The 20,370-nt window shown below is 40.1% G+C and overlaps 1 protein-coding gene across 4 annotated transcripts in view; it reads right to left on the reverse strand.

Moving 5' to 3' along the window:
• Nucleotides 1-20,370, reverse strand: part of AXDND1 (axonemal dynein light chain domain containing 1) — a 76,281-nt gene continuing 55,911 nt past the window's right edge. For all 4 annotated transcript variants that reach the window (XM_020868781.2, XM_020868783.2, XM_020868780.2 and 1 more), the window contains exons 22-26: nt 12,704-12,817; nt 10,894-10,998; nt 3,748-3,830; nt 2,673-2,908; nt 1-267 (exon numbers count right to left, since the gene is read on the reverse strand). In XM_020868781.2, the coding sequence (XP_020724440.2) occupies nt 203-267; nt 2,673-2,908; nt 3,748-3,830; nt 10,894-10,998; nt 12,704-12,817 (603 nt within the window). In that variant the 3' untranslated portion in view covers nt 1-202. The remainder of the gene's footprint in view (nt 268-2,672; nt 2,909-3,747; nt 3,831-10,893; nt 10,999-12,703; nt 12,818-20,370) is intronic.

The following is a 20,370-nucleotide window of genomic DNA, read 5'->3' on the forward strand; positions in this document are numbered from 1 at the left end:
AACCTTTACACAAACCATTTTTAATTTTGGAAGTAAGCTAACTGACTGACTGCCTAGAGCCATCACTGTGACTTTTAAAGAGAAGATGTTCCTGAGTTGTCTGCTGCAAAGAAAGTCCCTCAGTTGGGCCACACTGTCAGTTCCAAAGTGCAGAGATATCTGGGATGGGTGTGGTGTGGTGTAGCCCAGCATCCTATGGTTGCTATTTAGGTTTTGTCTTGTATTTAGTCCGGAGTTTGGATTTAGAACCATCCTTGCGCTGTATCTCTGAAAAGACCAAAACAATTATTGTAGTAATAATACCTTATATTTATTAAAGACTTTTGATTTTACAAAGCATTTAAAAAATTCTGTCTGCATGCATGAGTAAGCCCCAAGCTACAAACCATGTGCCCAAAATTCGACTCCACATTTGTTACGGGGATTGTTCTCAAAGTTTAGAGGTAATGAGTAGAGAAGAGAAAGAAAAACATTTCTTCCTTCCTTCCTTCCAGTGCATACCCCAAACTCAGTAGGGAAAAATTTTTAAATAGAGCTGGTATCCAGAACCCTCCATATCCATGGCTGTACCCCTGTTGTGTCTGTTGGTCCCTGTTCCCTCCAGTCTCTCATGCACAGATCCCCCACAAGCCTGCTGTCTCTGATTGCTCCATGAAACGAAGCCTCTCAATTGTTTGGAATACTTCTGACTGGCTGCGGCCATCTTCCTCCTGCATTCAACGGTCCCCTTGTTCACACCCTGTCTTGTCCCCATTCCTCATCACAAGCCTCACTTTGATAAGAGACTAAGCCACATTCATCTTTGTAAACACCAAGCTCCATTCCTTTCTTCATCAATAACTCAGAACACAGTGATTCACTAACTGTTAAAAATAATGACATAAAAATAAATGTCTTCTGACTCCATCCAAATCTCCTTACTCAGCATTTACAAGGCTCCTTCCTTCACTGTATGATTTTCCATTCCTTCACTGAACAACAATTAGGAGAGAAGAGATCTCCCTGCACTAACTCATAAAATATGACCCAGTATGTTCCATATGCATGTCAGATTGCTCCAAGGTATCTGCATTTTTTTTTTTAAGGAGCTGCCTGCTAACTCTAAGGAATGTCTAACTTGTGGATTTTTTGGAGAAATGTTTAGGTCACTTGCATGGCATAGGGATTGCTTGCTTAGCCGCCTGTTCCCCTAAGCTTTGCAAGGCTTCTCATCCTGTACTTTTCAGTCCCTAGCAGTGACTCTGACTGGTGGCGGGGGGGGTGTGGAAAGGAGGGAGAAGAGGGCTTGTATCCTTGTTGAAAGGATACAAGGATCCTTGTTGTATAGGTTATTGTTTGTAGTCTGGGACCTAACTGAATAGTTATCCTCCAACTAAAATTATTAAAATGTTTCATTTTTGTATTTAAACTAATCCTCAAGAATTTTATGGAAATGGACGAAACTAAAGTCACTCATCCCATGTTGAGGTGACCTCTCCAGTTTAACATGAAGACCTTTTCTGTGATTTGCATAAAGTAATTTACACCATGGACAGAGGAACCTGATGGGCTACAGCCCATAGGGTCGCAAAGAGTCGGACACAACTTAGCGACAACAATCTAGGGAAAGTCTAGTTTCTAGATTATTGGGATAAAATCACACAACAAGAAAAGATAAATTTTTTTTTTAATTTATGAAAACTACCTCACATACATTCAGACCTAAGCTAAAGGATCTTCACACCTGGAATGATTAACATTTTACCAGTTCAGAGTTAACAGGATGAGAGAAAATGGAGTCAGATTCTTCCTACTCCAGTACTGACAGGATACACCACAGCTAGGCCAGAGACTGTGAGTGACTGGCCAACTTACTGCTTTTGCTGAAGGCAGAGGTAGAGTCAGGGGTGACAGAAAAAAATAGATAATAGACATCTGCCCAGCACAACCCCTGGCACCAGGACCTGTCCTGGGAACAGACTGCAGGTTGAAGATGAAAGCAAAAATCAAAAAATAGCCTCCGATATTGGGGATATTAAAAACTCTTCGAGGGAAGGTTACAGATTAATTAGAGATAAGAAAATGAAGAATGAAATTCCTTTTCTTGTTGAATAAAGATTATTTTCATTGTAGACAATCCAGTAAGTACTAAAAACTAAAAACAAAATTCCCCATAAACCTTTAGCAACCAGAGACAATGTGTATCAATGTTTAGGCACATTTGTTCTGGTCTTTTTTTTCTAGCTTTAAAAAAAATTGTGATTATTTCCTTTGACTAGATTCTCAAGAGTGAAATTATTAAGTCAAAATACATGTATATTTTTGAGGCCTACCCATACATACTCTCAAACTTCTTTCTGAAAGAGTTATACCTGTCTGCCCACCCACAAGTATTACTTGTAAAACTAACTACTTTGCCCACTCTGTCCACACTGTATTCTTTGTTTTTAAAAAGCTTTGCCAGTTTTATAAGTTAAAATTATATCTCATATTAGTTTATTAGTCACCATTGTTAGTCATTTGGATGTGTGTGTGTGTGTGTGTGTGTGTGTGTCTGCATTCCTAGGAGAAGTATGAACTAGTAGATCACCACTAAAAATATTAATGCTCTTCTGAAATATTTATGATCCAATCAAGTTTTCACTCGTAAGTCCTGCCCAAATTAAGCAAAAATGAGAAAGCAATTGGCTCACCTTTCTTTGGAGATTTTGAGGCTCTATCTAGTGGTCTGATTTCTTCTTCTTCTTTTTCTTCTTCTCTTTCTCCTTCATTTTCTTCTTCTTCTCCTTCAGACTCCTTCATTTTATACTTCATCAGTACTTCCTCTAATTCCTTCTCCAGTTCTTTGTTCCTTATAAGGGTGTAATGAAGCTTCTCATTCACATCGTCAAACCTCTCCTCAGCTTGCCTGGCTCTGCTTTCGACCTCTCTGACATTGACAAAGTCCAGAGAAACAAAATAAAACAGAAAGGTCTGAGAAAGTATCTTTCAGATCTAGAAACTCATTGTCCAAAAAAGGTAGTGGGATAAGAAGACTATATATGAACAGCACAAATAAGGACAGCAGCCGCATCAATGTTTAGCCAAGAATTGAGGGTCTAGGAGCTACTCTGGAAGGTAATGTCAGAGTTGCAGTCACGATGCGGTTGAAGAATATGTTTATAATTTCTTAATGAAAACTGACTTTTGGATATTTGGAATTCTCCATCAATAGCCAAGGAACCCTTTTCAGTGGTTAAGTTTGACTTCTCTATATTGATATTATCCAACAAGCAAATAAAATAGTGTCCCTTATTTTCCAGCACCTTTAAAACCAGATCTTACAATCACAAAAACCAGTTTGAAGTGTGCTTCTTAATAACTAGAACATGTAGGTCTATATATCATCTTCTCATAGTTTCTTAGCCATCTTAATTCTATTGTCCTTCCTACCATTTGGGTTATGTAACCTTCTTTCTTGCACACAATAGCTTCTAGTTCCATTTATTTCTCTAGTTCATCTCTTAAAACATACAGAGCTGGATCACTCCTCACACTGCTCCCAACACATACACACTGGACTTCCTCCATCTCCAATGTAGCTGAGGACAGCTGTCCCTACTGCAGCAGTTTAATTCACTGCCTCCAGATGATTTGATGGTACCCATCCTACTCGTAAGGAAAAAGGAAACAGGAGAACCGAAAATAAGCCAAGAAGTGTGCATTTCTCAGCTAGATCTCCTGGACAACAATCTTTGTCTTCTTACCATTGTGGTGTCTCATACTTACATTAACTTCTCCTGTGTGCGATCAAGTATAGCCATTGCTTCAAGATACTTTGGGGCCAATGTACCTTCATTAGCTGATTCTCTCTGACAAGAAAAGTATGTACTATGAATGAACTGAGGGTCCCAACAGTAAATAGCCTCCTTCTTCAGGATGTTCTGAACCAAACTATCTTTTTCTACCATTCATATTTATATAGTAGATGATTAAACACACTCTTAATATGAAAGAAGAACAGGGATTTACTGTGACCAAATACCATACCAGATTGCCAATTATTCATACTCAGGTGGATATAAACTTTATTAGAGTTGTAAAGAAAAAGCAGGGAAAACAATATTAACAAAAAGAAGCAGGGAAAGAAGAGAAAGTTTTAAAAAATGAAGAGAAGAGCAAACATGTTTCTCTAATCAAGTTAAATATCAAGGAAATCAACTATACTTCTCTCATTAATAATTTACTTCAGTAAGCACATAACATTGCATAATCCAATCAGATCTCTCAGTTTCTTAGGAAACTTCGTAAATATCAAAGTAGTGAAAATATATTTTTCAAAAAACCTCTTACTTATTTTGACTCTAAATATACTCCAGAAAATAAAATAAGAGGAAGACAAAAGAGAAAATTTAGAAGACAAAAATTATATGTTAAAATGAACATTATGAGGCATTTTTCCAGACCTGTATACTTTAAAAAAATCTCTTTTATCCACATTTCCCCAACAGAGACAAGTAAAAGTAAACCCCACCTTCTAGATGGAAAGAGGGGTATAAGAGGATAGGCAGCCTGCCATAATCACAGAATGATCTAGTGGTTAAAGCAAAACCTTCATCTTGGCCTCTCCGTCCTCAGTCAAACATGGCACTGTACTATGCTCACTTTTTCTAAAAGCAAACCAGCAAAAATAAACTATCAAACAAGTTCACTTTTCCTCTAGCTCTTTTATTCTTTTGCTATTGCCTCAGTAACATATTTTTCCTCTTTCTGTCTTGCTTCCCCTTTGGATAATAAATCTGTCCTTGTTCAGGCTGGACCAGCAATGTGTCACATGGCCTTGCTTATACAGCACATGCTACTAATTTATTTGTTCTCTGAATCCAAAAGGAAGGTTTTTCACAGCAGAAGCTTTTGGAACTGGAATTCCACACATGATTTGTACAGCTACATGAAGCAGTTTTAACTACAGGTGGAAACCAAAGTAGATCAGGACTATACTCTGTGAACTGTACCTTTCAGCCTTCTGACTGTCTCCTCATTCATTCAAAAGACAAATATTTAGTTACGATGTGCGAGGGAAGCATTCCTCTGTTTTGAAACCACCAAGTACAGATTAATGTTTTGTGGCCCTTTTCAAATCCTTCAATAGGAAATTCCCATGGTCCAAAATGCTGGACGGTTAGGTTTCTAGAATTATGGCCTCCTCTATGTATGCCAAGGGGCAAATTTCCCTGCATCAGCCATATATATGGATACAGACTGTTGTTGTTGTTTGGTTGCTAGGTCATGTCCAGCTCTTCTGCAACCCCATGGATTATGGCCTGCCAGGCTCCTCTGTCCATGGGATTTCCCAGGCAAGAATACTGGAGAGGGTTCCCATTTCCTTCCCCTGGGGTCTTCCCGACCCAGAGATTGAATTCACATCTCATGCTTGGCAGGTGAACTGGATTCTTTACCAATGAGCTTCCCAGGGGAAGCTCACTGGATATAGATGCCTCAAGGGAAATCACAGAGACTCTGCCTTGAGCCCTTTTTTCATATTTTGAAGCTTCCTCTGACTTTTATGCTCTTTCACCCACTGTATAATAGAGACAAACAAGGGCCACATGGCCTTGGAAGCAACTGCATTGGACCATCCTTGTTTGTGCCAACCTGCTGTAGCTTTCAGCGAGTCTCTCTGTCAGACTTCAATTATTCCTATGGCCTTTTTGGCTTGGTTTTCCTGAGGTCTGACTCTACTAGTGGGCTTAATTTAAAAAAATTTTCTTTTAAATTTCTTTTTGGCCATGCTGGGTCTCAGTTGCTGTGCAGGCTTTCTCTTGCTGCGGCGAGCAGGGGCTACTTTCGTTACAGCGCACGGGCTTCTCATTGTGATGGCTTCAGTAGCTGTGGCTCCCAGGCTGTAGGGCACAGGCTCAGAGTTGGGGCGCACAGGCCTAGCTGCTTGGCAGCATGTGGGACCTTCCCTTACCAGGGATCAAACTTGCGCCTTCTGTATTGGCAGGAGGATTCTTTAACACTGAGTCACCAGGGAAACCTACTAATGGGCTTTGGATTAGATCTGGCTACAGACCCAGTTCCTTGGAATCCAGCGCTCAGTACTGAATGCCTAGCCAGCACGTATAATTTGGTCACTGTTCTTAATACCTATGCCGGGGGTACATGATATTGTGAAAGGAAAACAAAGGTTTCTAAGCGCTTCCTTTAGCTCAGTGAAAAAAATATGGCTGATCCTCCAAGTCTGGCCCCTACTCTTTCTTTCAAAAGAGTTTAGAGGTAATCAGCAAAAATCTCCTATCTCCCTCATATTTACAACTCTTTACAAACAGCCAGAACCTGTGGTTTGAAGGCAGGCCTAAAAGAGACTGTTCCTAACATCTTGCTTATTAGGGTAGCTGAGCCCTAGGCAACCCAGCTCTTGCAGCTGGTGGAAGTGCCTGGGGTCAGCTGAAAGCTGCAGGAGTGTTTGCTGAATTTAGTCTTCCCACACCTCCACCCTTCAGCGAATTGTTACATAGTTCAGGCTGCTCCTCCTCCAGGGACAACTTTGAAATTATTCCCATTCAGAAGGGGCCACAAGGGGTGCCCTGCAGCAAGTTCTCAGACATGATTAAATCAGGCGGCACCCCAGGACATGCAGAGGCAGAGTCAGGGCTCCTTACTGGGGTCACCTGATTCACCAGTGAAATCAGGAAGTGCCAGACCAGATGGTGCCTGAAACAGGCATAGCAGGCCAAGTTTTGTGCACAGTTCCTGCTTTGAGTACAGTCTTCAGGAAGTCCCATAAAGTCCTAATTTCCAGCTAACTGAAGAGAGTTTTGAATAATTGATGGTCCATCCCTCTCCCTCTCCTAGTTACGGTGGATACTAGGGCATCAGGTAACAATATGAATAAGGCTCTGGTTTAAGGCCAAGCAATTAGCCTGTCCAAGCTGGTGGTGACTCACCACCACTACTCCTGTTGAGATATCAGTCATATCTCAGCCCCCAGAAAACCCTGTCCTGGAGTCATTTGAAGGAGGAGCTACGAGAAGTAACTGGAATTCTCCATGTTCAGGCTCCTAGCCTCTCAGGGGTCTGGAACTGCTTCTCACTGGAAACCCATGATGCAGTTATCTCTTTGACCTCTCCCGCTCTATAACTCAGCTCCTAGGGACATGACAAGCTATACCTACAAACCACAAGGTTTTTGCTTCTCTATCCCTTCCTTCCTTTTCTCTTTCCTTTCCCAGTGTCAATCAAACTGCCTCCTGGGAGCTGTGTTTGCAGACCAGAAAGAGAGAGCCACTGCCCAAAAGAACTAGTGCCTTGGATCTGTAGCCCTGCTAAATAAGTTGCTACGTTCTTAGGGCCAGAGGCTAAGTCTCTGTCAAAAAGAAAAAAAGAAAGACAGAGGGGAAAAAAAGGATAAAGGAAAAACAAGCGAACAAAGCAAAGGAAATTTTTGAAAGCTGTGGTACATACACACAATGGAATATTACTCAGCCATTAAAAAGAATACATTTGAATCAGTTCTAATGAGATGGATGAAACTGGAGCCCATTATACAGAGTGAAGTAAGATAAAGTGAAGCCAGAAAGATAAATACTAATACAGTATACTAACGCATATATATGGAATTTAGAAATATGGTAACGATAACCCTATATGCAAGACAGAAAAAGAGACACAGATGTATAGAACAGATTTTTGGACTCTATGGGAGAAGGTGAGGATGGGATGATGTGAGAGAACAGCATCGAAACATATATATTATCAAGTGTGAAACAGATCACCAGTCCAGGTTGGATGCATGAGACAAGTGCTCGGGGCTGGTGCACTGGGATGACCCAGAGGGATGGGATGGGGAGGGAGGTGGGAGGGGGGATCAGGATGGAGAACACATGTAAATCCATGGCTGATTCATGTCAATGTATGGCAAAAAACAAAAAAAAATAAGAAAGAAATTTTTACAGTGAAAGTTTTAAAATCTTAAACTGCCCTCAGGGAGCCCCACGTCTTTACGAATGGAAAGAGCACAGAGCCAAGGCCCCTCCTGCCCCACTGAGTCCACAGCGCAGTCCACATCAAGACCACACCCTTCCCCCAGGCTCCACCTCCCAGCCAGAATCTCTGACCTCCTCCAGGTCAGGGATCTTCATTCTCTGGGTACCTACATCCCCAAAGATCTACTTGTCTTCACTTGCCTAGCACACTTAGGCGCCTCTGAGCACCTGGTGATCCCTTTCTACCCTGTGCAGTGGTCTAGTCACCACCCCCTAGGATGAATGTGATTCTTCTTTACTTCAAGGAACTTGCAAGTATATCTGGATGGCATTTTAGTCCATTTTAGGCCTTATGGTCAATGAGAACCTGGACATTTGGGTTTTCAGGGATCTATAGTAGAACACAAGCAACTTTTCGGAGCCGAAAGATAGACTTTCTGGACCACATCATCCTCTGGTGGGCTCGCCACACAGCACCACACTGTATCAGATGGAACTGTGGCATCCTGCAGCAGGAGCCCAACGCTATCAAAGACAAGCACCACACCCTCCATTTTGCCCCAGGCTACAGGCTTCTATTTTCCTGACTGCTTCTCCCCACACTTTAGGCCAGAACCTGATGCCTCGCCAGGCTTCCCAGGTGGCACTAATGGTAAAGAACCCGACTGCCAATGCAGGAGACACAAGAGACGAGGGTTCGATCCCTGGGTCAGGAAGATCCCCTAGAGGAGGACATGGCAACCCACTCCAGTGTTCTTGCCTGGAGAATCCCATGGACAGAAGAGCCTGGCAGGCTACAGTCCATGGGGCCACAAAGGGTCGGACACGACTGAAGAGACTTAGCACGCACACTGATGTTTTGCCAGGATAGCAGAGCAAGGCTTTTACCTCAGGGGAGAAAATCTGGGGTAGGAAGGTTTTGGGTGGGACTGGTGGAGGGTTCTTATTATAGTGCTACCCTTTGTTTGCCTTTTTAGAAAATATGTCTTATGACATTGCATTTGCATTGCTTACCCTTACATCTTTGCCTCACAGTCTTATCACCTGACATGTGTCCATGTTCAGTTCAGTTGCATCAGACTCTTTGTGACCCCATGGACTATAGCCCACCAGGCTCTTCTGTTCCTGGGATTTCTCAGGCAAGAATACTGGAGCGGGTTGCCATTTCCTCCTCCAGGGGATCTCCCTGACCAAGGGATAGAATCTGTGTCTCCTGCATTGGCAAGCGGATTCTTTACCACTGAGCCACCTAGGAAGCCTATCAACTGAAATATTAACATATAATTTTAAAAAATTGTTTAAAAGGCATTACTCTGGAGTGTGACTGCAACCCCCCAAGCCCCATGCACCACTCTTTCTCTAATTTTGGCTGCTCCTTCCTAACTCTCCAAATGGTTTCACCCAGTTCTTCCTCCCAGAGTTGGAGCCTATTTCCTACAATCTCCCTTCACATACATCTCTGCAATATGCCTCTACTCTGGACCATGCAGCCACTTTAGTGATCTAGCTGCCATCCACCAGTACCCTTACCACAGCTCCCCACGCCTGTACACACCAGTTCCTACTCAGACGGGTCAGACTCCTAGCAATGAAATGGTTCTTAACTTTGAGGTTGAAAAATTTGATGATGTCTATGGATTTCCAGCACATCCCCTTGCTCTCCCAAGAAAATGCACAGTATGACTATGCAGACAGAATGCTGCATACCATTTCAGGGGGTCAGTGGGATGAAGCCCACCCAAAGATTCCTAAAGTCATGGCATCCTGTACAGAGAGATACAAATCTAGAGCTAACTTAAGTGTAAATGATCCTAGAACTTTTTATGAAGGAGTTTTAACTTTGTTTTCCTGATGAGTTTCCATAGCTACTGTCTAAAGGTTTCCAGTTCCCCAGTAATTCTTGTGGTTGGTGGTAGGTTCTTTTTTTTTTTTTCCATTTATTTTTATTCAGTTCAGTTCAGTTCAGTCGCTCAGCCGTGTCTGACTCTTTGTGACTCCATGAATTGCAGCACACCAGGCCTCCCTATCCACCAAAAACTCCAGGAGTTTACTCAAACTCATGCCCATCGAGTTGGTGATGCCATCCAGCCATCTCATCCTCTGTCATCCCCGTCTCCTCCTGCCCCCAATCCCTCCCAGCATCAGGGTCTTTTCCAATGAGTCAACTCTGCGCATGAGGTGGCCAAAGTATTGGAGTTTCAGCTTCAGCATCAGTCCTTCCAATGAACACCCAGGACTGATCTCCTTCAGGATGGACTGGTTGGATCTCCTTGTAGTCCAAGGGACTCTCAAGAGTCTTCTCCAACACCATAGTTCAAAAGCATCAATTTTTCAGTGCTCAGCTTTCTTCACAGTCCAACTCTCACATCCATACATGACCACTGGAAAAACCATAGCCTTGACTAGACGGACCTTTGTTGGCAAAGTAATGTCTCTGCTTTTTAATATGCTATCTAGGTTGTCATAACTTTCCTTCCAGGGAGTAAGCGTCTTTTAATTTCATGGCTGCAGTTACCATTAGTTGGAGGCTAATTACTTTACAATATTGTAGTGGTTTTTGCCATACATTGACATGAATCAGCCATGGATTTACATGTGTTCCCCATCCCGATCCCCCCTCCCGGTGGTATGTTCTTATCACAGTTATCAACAGAGTCTGCTAAACAAATATATTTTTAAAATTGATCAAATATTGACCATAATATTGTTAAGTTAAGGAAACAGATGAAATGCTGATTTGAAAATGAGTTTTAAGGAAGAGAATGAAAAGTTTTTGTGAACAAATAAGAGTTTTTCCAAGGATGATGCTGGGAGAAACATAAACCTGGAAAATATATTACTTAGGCGTTCTCTTAGAAATGCTAAAAGTTATGTTAGATCCATATAATTTTTACATAATGTTAAATTTTCTAGTTTTGAATTTCCTAGCTGAGTTGCAGATACATACCCAAGAAGACAATGCATCTGTTTCATAGAGAGCTTGGGAGTGAATATTTTCGTCTTCTCCAATGACTCGAATGATTTTTTCCTTCTCTGCAGATGTCGAAGGTTCCTAGGGCATAGAAATACCACAGACCTGTCAGTGAGCTGGTGTGTGACCCAGTGGCAGGGCAAGTTGCCCGGTATCATGTCTGAAGCTTTGGTTTTCCATTTGTTTTCATCATTTGGGAAGCATTTAGAAGACTTACAGGAAACACTGTGGGAAAAATGAGCAAGGATGGGGAAGTGGGGACAAAGGGAAGTAACTGTGAAACAAACAAAGAGGATTTCTTTCAGACCTCAGGAACTCATAGAACAGTAGGAGAGATAATCAATAAAATAATTATGGTCTGCATGATTACTACGATCATAAAGGTGAGTTCCAAGAGCTATGTGTACCCAGAAAAGGGCCCTGCATTTTGTCTAGACACCCCAGGTTTTTGTTGTTGTTGTTGTTTACTGTGAAATGATATTTGAAAGCTGAATAGGAGTTTGTAAAATAGGGAGGGAAGGGCCGGAACTCAGGCCTCAGAAGAAGGGAAGGAGGAGATTTAATAGGTATGACAGATTTAGTGGCCAAAAAATAATGTATTCCATATATTTTGCCTTTTATATGCCAAGTACTATACCAGAAGAAAAGTAGAAAATGCTGATCAAAAGAGGCATGGGTGTTATACAATATTTTTATTCTTTTGTACAGTAAGTAAAGTGAGTAAAGGATGTATGTCATGGTCTGGGGTCATGCCAACATCTAAACTATTCAGAGCAAAGAAACACCCCAGGGAAGTAAATTAAGACAAAATGGAGAGTGATCATGAATTCTGAAAGCCAAAGAAAATAGTAGTCCACCCAGGAATTACAAGGGCTCTTATGCCAGACTGAACTAGGTTTGAATGTTGGTTCTGCCCCTTAATAGCATATGGTTTTCAGTAAGTCAGTTAACCTTTTTGAGCTTCAGTTTTCTTATCTGTAAAATGGGAACAATAATATTTACCTTGAGGTTGTATTGTGTAAGTAAGAGATAACATGTGCAGGCCGTGGTAGGCACTCAATTATTGGTAGTTATCATTGTATTTTCATTATTATTATCACAAATGCTCCAATAAGGGTTATTTTTATTATTAATGCCACAGCAGGGGTGGAGACAGGATAAGGGGAAGAGAAGTGTGGATGGCCTCAGGGAAGTGAGAAAAGGCAGTTCAGAGTGGGAGCTGAAGAGTGGAGACAGGAGTTTAAACAACCATTCGAAAAACATGGCAATGAAAGGATAAAGAAACAGCATCAGAGTAAGAGGTAGATTGTGTAGTTATCAGTAGTATAGGTGAATGAGGCCAGTGGGAAATGGCTGAACTTAGAAAGGAAGAGGGACACCCTATCCTTGGAAAATAAAGACATAAGTGTGTGTGCAAGTATGGTTAAATCTAAATGAGGAAAGGAAGGAAGTTGAAGTGTTCGCTCCAGATGATCTATTTCTACCTTCAATTGTATATATACATATGTATATACACACACTGCATTTGTTGTTGTTTAGTCACGAAGTCGAGTCTGACTCCCATGGACTATATAGCCTGCCATTTCTTTCTCCAGGAGATCTTCCTGACTCAGGGATTGAACTCATGTCTCTGGCACTGGCAGGTGGATTCTTTACCACTAGCCGTCTTGGAGGCTCAAATATATATATATTTTTTCATTATATATTCATTCTTTAAATATATATATTCATTATATATTTTCTTTAAAATTATAAAGGAAAAGGAACTAATACTAAATAATCTTACTTCTTCTGCATTCTCTTCTTTCTTTTCCTTCTCAAGTTTCTTGTCCTCCATGTTTTCTTCAATTTCTTTATGAATCTTTCCTGCTTCAGGCCCACTTAATTTTTTTAGAATACCCTATTAGACACAACAATATTATATTGTAGCTTAGTGGACATATATATTTTTGCAGAAGATTAGCAATATTTCCATTCAAAAATATTTAATGAGCATTAATTTTGTAACTGGGCACTATGCTAGTGATAAGGATACAAGGTTAATAAGAACAGTCCCTGCCTTAAGCAGCTTACAATTTAGTGGACAAGAAAATACTATGGTTACATATAGTCAAAGAGTAGGAGCACCTAAACCAGATCTGGTATTGGGCAGGGGAGAAAGAGAGGGTTCATCAAGAAGGTTTCTTGGAGGACATAATGTCTGCATTTCCTCTGGAAGGATGGGCCAGGAGAAAAAAGATGGCTCAAGTGAGTTCCAGACAGAGAATGTTATTTGCACATGACTGGCACTAAGAACAAAAGGAGGTCAATAGAACAAAAACTCAGAAGCAGATGGACAGGAGCACAGTCACAGAGGAAGGACTAGAATATTACACCAGGGAGATTGGATTTTATCCTGAGTACCAATAATTTCATTGACCTGTTTTGCATTTCAAAACAATCACTCTAGCAACATGCTGCTGTTGTTCAGTCACTCACTCATGTCTGACTCTTTGTGACCCCCATGGACTGCAGCACACCAGGCTTCCCTGTCCTTGACTATTTTTTGGAGTTTGCTCAAACCCATGTCTATCGAGGTGATGATGCCATCCAACCATCTCACCCTCTGCCACCCGCTTCTCCTTTAGAATTCCGTATTTCCCAGCATCAGGGTCTTTTCCAATGAGTCGGCTCTTCACATCAGATGTCCAAAGCATTGAAGTTTCAGCTTCAGCATCAGTCTTTCCAGTGAATATTCAGGATTGATTTCCTTTAGGAATGACTGGTTGATCTCCTTGCCATCCAAAGGACTTTCAAGAGTCTTCTCCAGCACCACAAAACAAAAGCATCAGTCCTTCAGCGCTCAGCTTTCTTTATGGTCCAACTCATATCCTTACATAACTACTGGAAAAACTATGGCTTTGACTGTACAGATTTTTATTGGCAAAGTGATGTCTCTGTGTCTGTTAATTTTGTGGCTGCAGTCACTGTTGGCACTGATTTTGGAGCCCAAGAGAATATAATCTGTCACTGCTTCCACTTTTCCCCCTTCTATTTGCCATGAAGTGATGGAATCATGATCTTAGTTTTTTGAATGCTGAATTTTAAGCCAGTTTTTTCACTCTTGTCTTTAACCCTCATCAAAAGGCTATTTAGCTCCTTTTCACTTTCGGCCATAAGAGTGTTACCATTTGCATGTCTGAGGTTGTTGATATTTCTCCTGGCAATCTTGATTTCAGCTTGTCATTCATCTACCCTGGCATTACACATGATGTACTCTGCACAGAAGTTAAATAAGCAGGGTGACAATATATAGTCTTGTCATACTCCTTTCCCAACTTGGAAACAGTCAGTTGTTCCATGTCCGATTTTAACTGTTGCTTCTTGACCTGCATACAGATTTCTCAAGAGACAGTTAGATGGTCTGGTACGCCCATCTCTTAAAGAATTTTCCACACATTTGTTGTGATCCACACAGGCAAAGGCTTTAGCATAGTCAATGAAGCAGAAGTTTTTCTGGAACTTCCTTGCTTTCTCCATGATGCAACAGATGTTGGCAATTTGATCTCTGGTTCCTCTCTCTGCCTCTTTGAAACCTAGCATGTATATCTGGAATTTCCCAGTTCATATACTGCTGAAACCTAGCTTAAAGGATTTTCAGCATAACCTCGCTAGCATGTGAAATGAATGCAATTGTATGATAGTTTGAACATTCTTTGGCGTTGTTCTTCTTTGGGATTGGAATGAAAACTGACTTTTTCCAGTCCTGTGGCCACTGTTCAGTTTTTCAAATTTGCTGACATACTGAGTGCAGAACTTTCACAGCATTATCTTTTAGGATTTTAAACAGCTCAGCTGGAATTCTGTCACCTCCAATAGCTTCGTTCAGAGTAATGCTTCCTACTGCCCACTTGACTACACTCCAGGATGTCCAGCTCTAGTTGAGTGACCACATCATTGTAGTTATATGGGTCATTATGACCGTTCTTACATAGTTCTGTGTATTCTTACCATCTCTTCTTAATCTCTTCTGCTTCTATTAGGTCCTTACTGTTTCTGTCCTTTATCATGCCCATCCTTGCATGAAATGTTCCCTTGATATCTCCAATTTTCTTGACAAGATCTCTAGTATTTCCCATTCTAGTGTTTTCCTCTATTTCTTTGCATTGTTCATTTAAGAAGGCCTTTTTATCTCTCCTTGTTATTCTTTGGAACTCTACATTCAGCTGGATACATCTTTCCCTTTCTCCCTTGCTTTTCGCTTCTCTTCTTTCCTCAGCTATTTGTAAAGTCTCCTCAGACAACTACTTTGCCTTATTGCATTTCTTTTTCTTTGGGATGGTTTTGGTCACTGCCTCCTGTACAATTTTACAAACCTCCGTCCATAGTTCTTTAAGCACTCTATCAAATCTAATCCCGTGAGTCTATTCATCATCTCCACTGTATAATCATAAAGGATTTGATTTAGTTCATACCTGAATTACCTAGTTGTTTTCCCTACTTTCTTCAATTTAAGCCTTAATTTTGCTATAAGGAGTTCATGATCTGAGCCACAGTCAGCTCTCTAGGACTTGTTTTTGCTGACTGTATAGAGTTTCTCCATCCTTGGCTGCAATGAACATAATCAATCTGATTTCTGTACTGGCCATCTGGTGATGTCCATGTGTAGAACTGCCTCTTGGGTTGTTGGAAAAGGGTGTTTGCATGACCAGTGCATCCTCTTGACAAAACTCTGTTACCCTTTGCAATGCTTCATTTTGTACTCCAAGGCCAAACTTGCCTATTATTCCTGGTGTCTAGTGACTTCCTAGTTTTGCATTTCAATCCTCTATGATGAAAAGGACACCTCTTTTTTGGTTTTAGCCCTAGATAGTGTTGTAGGTCTTCATACAACTGGTCAACTTCAGCTTCTCCAGCATCAGCGGTTGGGACATAGACTTGGATTACTGTCATGTTGAATGGTTTGCCTTGGAAACAAACTGAGATCATTCTGTCATTTACAAGGTTCCACCTAAGTACTGTATTTCAGACTCTTTTGTTGACTATTAGGGCTATTCCATTTCTTCTAAGGGATTCTTGCCCACAGTATTAGCTATAATGGTCATCTGAATTAAATTTGCCCATTCCTGTCCATTTTCATTCACTGATTCCTAAGAGGTCAATGTTCACTCTTGCCATCTCCTGCTTGACCACATCCAGTTTACCTTGATTCACAGACCTAACATTCCAGTTCCTAATGCAATATTGTTCTTTATAGCATCAGACTTTACTTTCACCAGCAGACACATCCAGAACTGAGTGTCATTTCCGCTTTGGCCCAGCTGCTTCATTCTTTCTGGAGCTATTAGTAATTGCCCTTTGCTCTTCCCCCATAGGGCAATGAATGCCTTCAGACCTAGGGGATTCATCTTCCAGTGTCATATTTTTTTTGCCTCTTCATACTGTTCATGGGGTTCTCAAGGCAAAAATGCTGAAGTGGTTTGAAGTGGTTTCCCTTCTCCAGTGGATCACATTTTGTCAGCATTCTCCACCATGACCTGTCCATCTTGGGTGGCCCTACAAAGCGTGGATCACAGTTTCATTGAGTTACACAAGGCCGTGACCCATGAGGGGTGAAATAAGTAAGTAGCTGAATTTGTGGATCTGGAGTTTAGATTGGAAGGCTGTTGGTTATAGATAAATATTTAACAGTTACCTGCATTTATTTAAAGGCAAGAAAGTAAATTATATTGCCAAACGAGAACTTGTGAAATGACTAGGGGACAAGGCCTTATTTGGACAGGAACCTAGTCACAAAAAGGGTCAGGGAAGAAAGAGGAGACTGAGAAACAAACTGAGATCTGAGGCTAAAAGTTGCCTCAGAAGTGTGAAAGGGTCACAAGGAAAGCCAAAAGCGAAGAGAGAAGGAGTGTTGAATACCTCAGTGGACTCTGCACAAATATTGACTAAAGACTGTCCTTCAGAAGTTTATTGCAGCAATATTTATAAAACAAATTTATACATAAGTTCAATGCCCACAATAGGAAAATGCAATTAAAAAGCGTAATATAAACCATACAAGATATTTTATAGCAATTATAAATTATGCTATAGCATTATGCATATGGCATAGAAAAATAGTCACAGTATATTAGGATAATTTTCCAAAATGAAAATACTTTTCCTGATAACACACTATTGCTATAAAATATTTGAGCATTACAGAGAAATTAATAATCTCAACCCTCAGAGGTAACAACATGAATCACTTTGTTGAATATGCTAGTCTGCTTTATCCACATATAAACACATTCATACAGATGAAATAATAAATATATGTTCCTTCATCTGCTTTTATCAATAACATATCATGGGTGATTCTTATTTCACTATATAATCATCTATTTTATCTGTATGGAATTCTACTACTTGAACATACCATAATTTATAAAAGTAATTTTCTATTGCTCAGTATTTATATTGTCTCTTACATTTTGTTATAAATAATACTGTAATTAATATTCTTATATAGATATATGCTCAAATTATCAGATAGGCTACATAGTTATATTTAAACTTTAAAAGAAATAAGGGATTGAAACTATGAAAGATTACAAAAATAATCAGATTTGAAAAAGAACCAAATAGAACTTGAACAATTAAATTTCAAACAACAGAAAGCTTTAAGAGCAAATTAAACTCTGCTAAAGAGAAAATTAGTGAACTGGAAATTAAGTCAGAAGAAATCATCCAGGATTCAATGCAGGAAGGCAAAGAGATAGAAAATACGAAGAATTAAAAGACAGTGGGGACAGATTCCAATATATATCCATTCAGAGTTACAGAAGGAAAGGAAAGAGAAAATACAGTAGAGACAACAATTGAAGAGATGGTGACTGAGAATTTTCCAAATCCAGTGAAAGATACCCAGCCAAAGATTCAGAAAACCAAGAGAATCCCAAGTAGAATTTGAAAAGAAAAACTTCATCCACATTTATCAGAGTGAAACTGCAAAATGCCAAAGTAAAAAAGAATATCTTAAATGCAGCCAGAGAGAAGAGATTAACTTCAAAAGAATGGACAGCTGGATTTTTTTAATGCCTCTGCTGGGTCTTCCTTGCTACATGGGCTTTTCTCTAGTTGCAACGACTGGGGGCTACTCTTCACTGCAGTGCACAGACTCACTGCTGTGGCTTCTCTTGTTGCAGAGCACGGGCTCTAGGGTGCGCAGAGCACAGGCTCAGCAGCTGTGGCACAAAGGCTGAGCTGCTCCTTAGCACGTGGGATCTACCCATATGAGGGATCAAACCCACGTCTCCTGCATTGGCAGATGTATTATTTACCACTGAGCCACAAAGGAAGTCTGACAGCTGGATTTTCAATTGTCAGTTTGGTTAACAATAAAACCTGGAAAACAGTGGAAACAGTATCTTCTATGTGCAGAGAGAAAATCATCCTAGAATTGTATACACAACAAAAAAAATTTAAGAATGAAGGTGAAAAAAAGACATTTTCAGACAACCAAAAACTGAGTTTGCCTTCAGTAGGTCCTCACTAATGAAAATTCTAAAGATTAAGGGAGAAGGAAAGAGAAGAATAATTCAATGCAATTAGACAAGAAAAAGCAATTAAAGGCATAATAATTGGGGGGAAAAAGAGGTAAATCTATTTCTATGTGTAGGTGTTTTAATTGAATATCTGGAGAACCCAAAAGAATTTATTGAAAAACTATTTAAATAATAAGATAATTTAGTAGAGTCACCATACGAAAAATTAAAATACAGAAATCAGTAATATATACACAGTTACCAATTAGAAGGTATAGTGGAAAAGAAGATTCCATTTAAAATATCAAAAAATAAAATATTCAAGCCTACCTTACAAGAAAAGTGCAAAATGAGAAAACGATAAAACATTATTAAAAGGCATACAGGTGGACATCTTATCAGCCATATTCTTCACAGGATTACTCAACAGCATAAATGTGTGTTCTAAGTTAGTATATAAATTTAATATCACCTGAGTTTTAAAGAGTCATATATTTTCTAGAGGGAGATTATATAGAAGAATAAATAAACAAGAATAGCCATCAAACACCCCAAAAAGATTAGTGAAGAAGTGCTGGCCCTAGCAAATATAAAAATGTATCATAGGGTCTCAATAATTAAAAGACTGTGGTGATGACTAATGAATAGACAAATTAATATAAAACAATAGAAAACCTAGACATAGACTTAGGTTGAATATAGCTAGTTTCAAATGTTAGAAATACCATAATATAGAATAGTGGGAAATACTATAATGTGGAGGACATATCAGCCTTTTCATATAAACTCAAAGACTGAACTAGGACCAGAGGTAGGAAAAAAGCTACAAGGAAATGTCTTATCATTTTGTTCAATAAAAGAATAATGTTCTAATAGTCACTGCTCACCAAAAGCAAATGGACTAACTCTGAAAGTCCTCTATCACTTCAGGTACTCAAACATAGGCCTAATGATCAGCTGTGTAGGTGTCACACTAAGAGTCATGCATCTGAAGGTTGGTTGAATTCAACGACCTTTAAAATCCTTTCTGTTCTTAAGTCTTTGTGATTCTGTTTAGGTCTTGAATTTTTTCCTAGATCAGAAGTGCAGCCAAGATCATATCTATGGTACTTCATTAAGTTTCTAAAACTGTACTGTAATTTAAGATGTATAATGTTAATGAAATCATTCAGTGGTCAATTCAAAATAATTCTGGCCAAGATCTGGGCAGCAAAGAAAAAACGAGAATTTGTTAAGGATGTACAACTTAGAAAGGTGGTGTTTTTTTCAGTGTTTAAATGTAAAATAAGGAGATCCCTGGTAGTCCAGTGGTTACGATTCAGAGCTTTCATTGTTGTGGCCCAGGTTCAACCCCTGGTTGGGGAACTCCCACAAGCCACATAGTACAGCCAAAATTTAAAAAAAAAAAAAAAAATTTAAATAAATGTAAAACAGGAGTCCTGCAAGTGTATAGACAGAAACTTTCTTCTTAGATCCAAGAGCATTGACCATATGCCATCAGATCACACCTGTATAGTTTATGGATCCAACAGCAACAGGAGCTTCTTCAGGCTTTGCTGGGGATGAACTCCACCAAATGGACTGAAGTAAAAATAAACATTTGTGACTGCCATTGTGTGCTTAGTCACCCAGTTGTGTCTGACTCTTTGCAACCCGGTGGATGGAGCCCGCCAGGCTCCTCTGTCCATGGGGATTCTCCAGACAAGAATACTGGAGTGGGTTGCCATGCCCTCCTCCAGGGGCTCTTCCCAACCCAGGGATTGAACCCAGGTCTTCTGCATTGCAGGCGCATTGCAGGAATCATTGCAGGAGTCTTTCATTGCAGGATTCTTTGCCATCTGAGCCACCAGGGAAGCCATTAGGTACATGATATTCATTGACTTGGGATCCTCAGTTAACAGATGGTTAAATTTATAGGATTAACATAGCAATGTGGAGAGTGTTGAAT

The sequence above is a fragment of the Odocoileus virginianus genome, chromosome 11 (genome assembly GCF_023699985.2).
Source record: "Odocoileus virginianus isolate 20LAN1187 ecotype Illinois chromosome 11, Ovbor_1.2, whole genome shotgun sequence".
NCBI classification, from domain to species: Eukaryota; Metazoa; Chordata; class Mammalia; order Artiodactyla; family Cervidae; genus Odocoileus; species Odocoileus virginianus.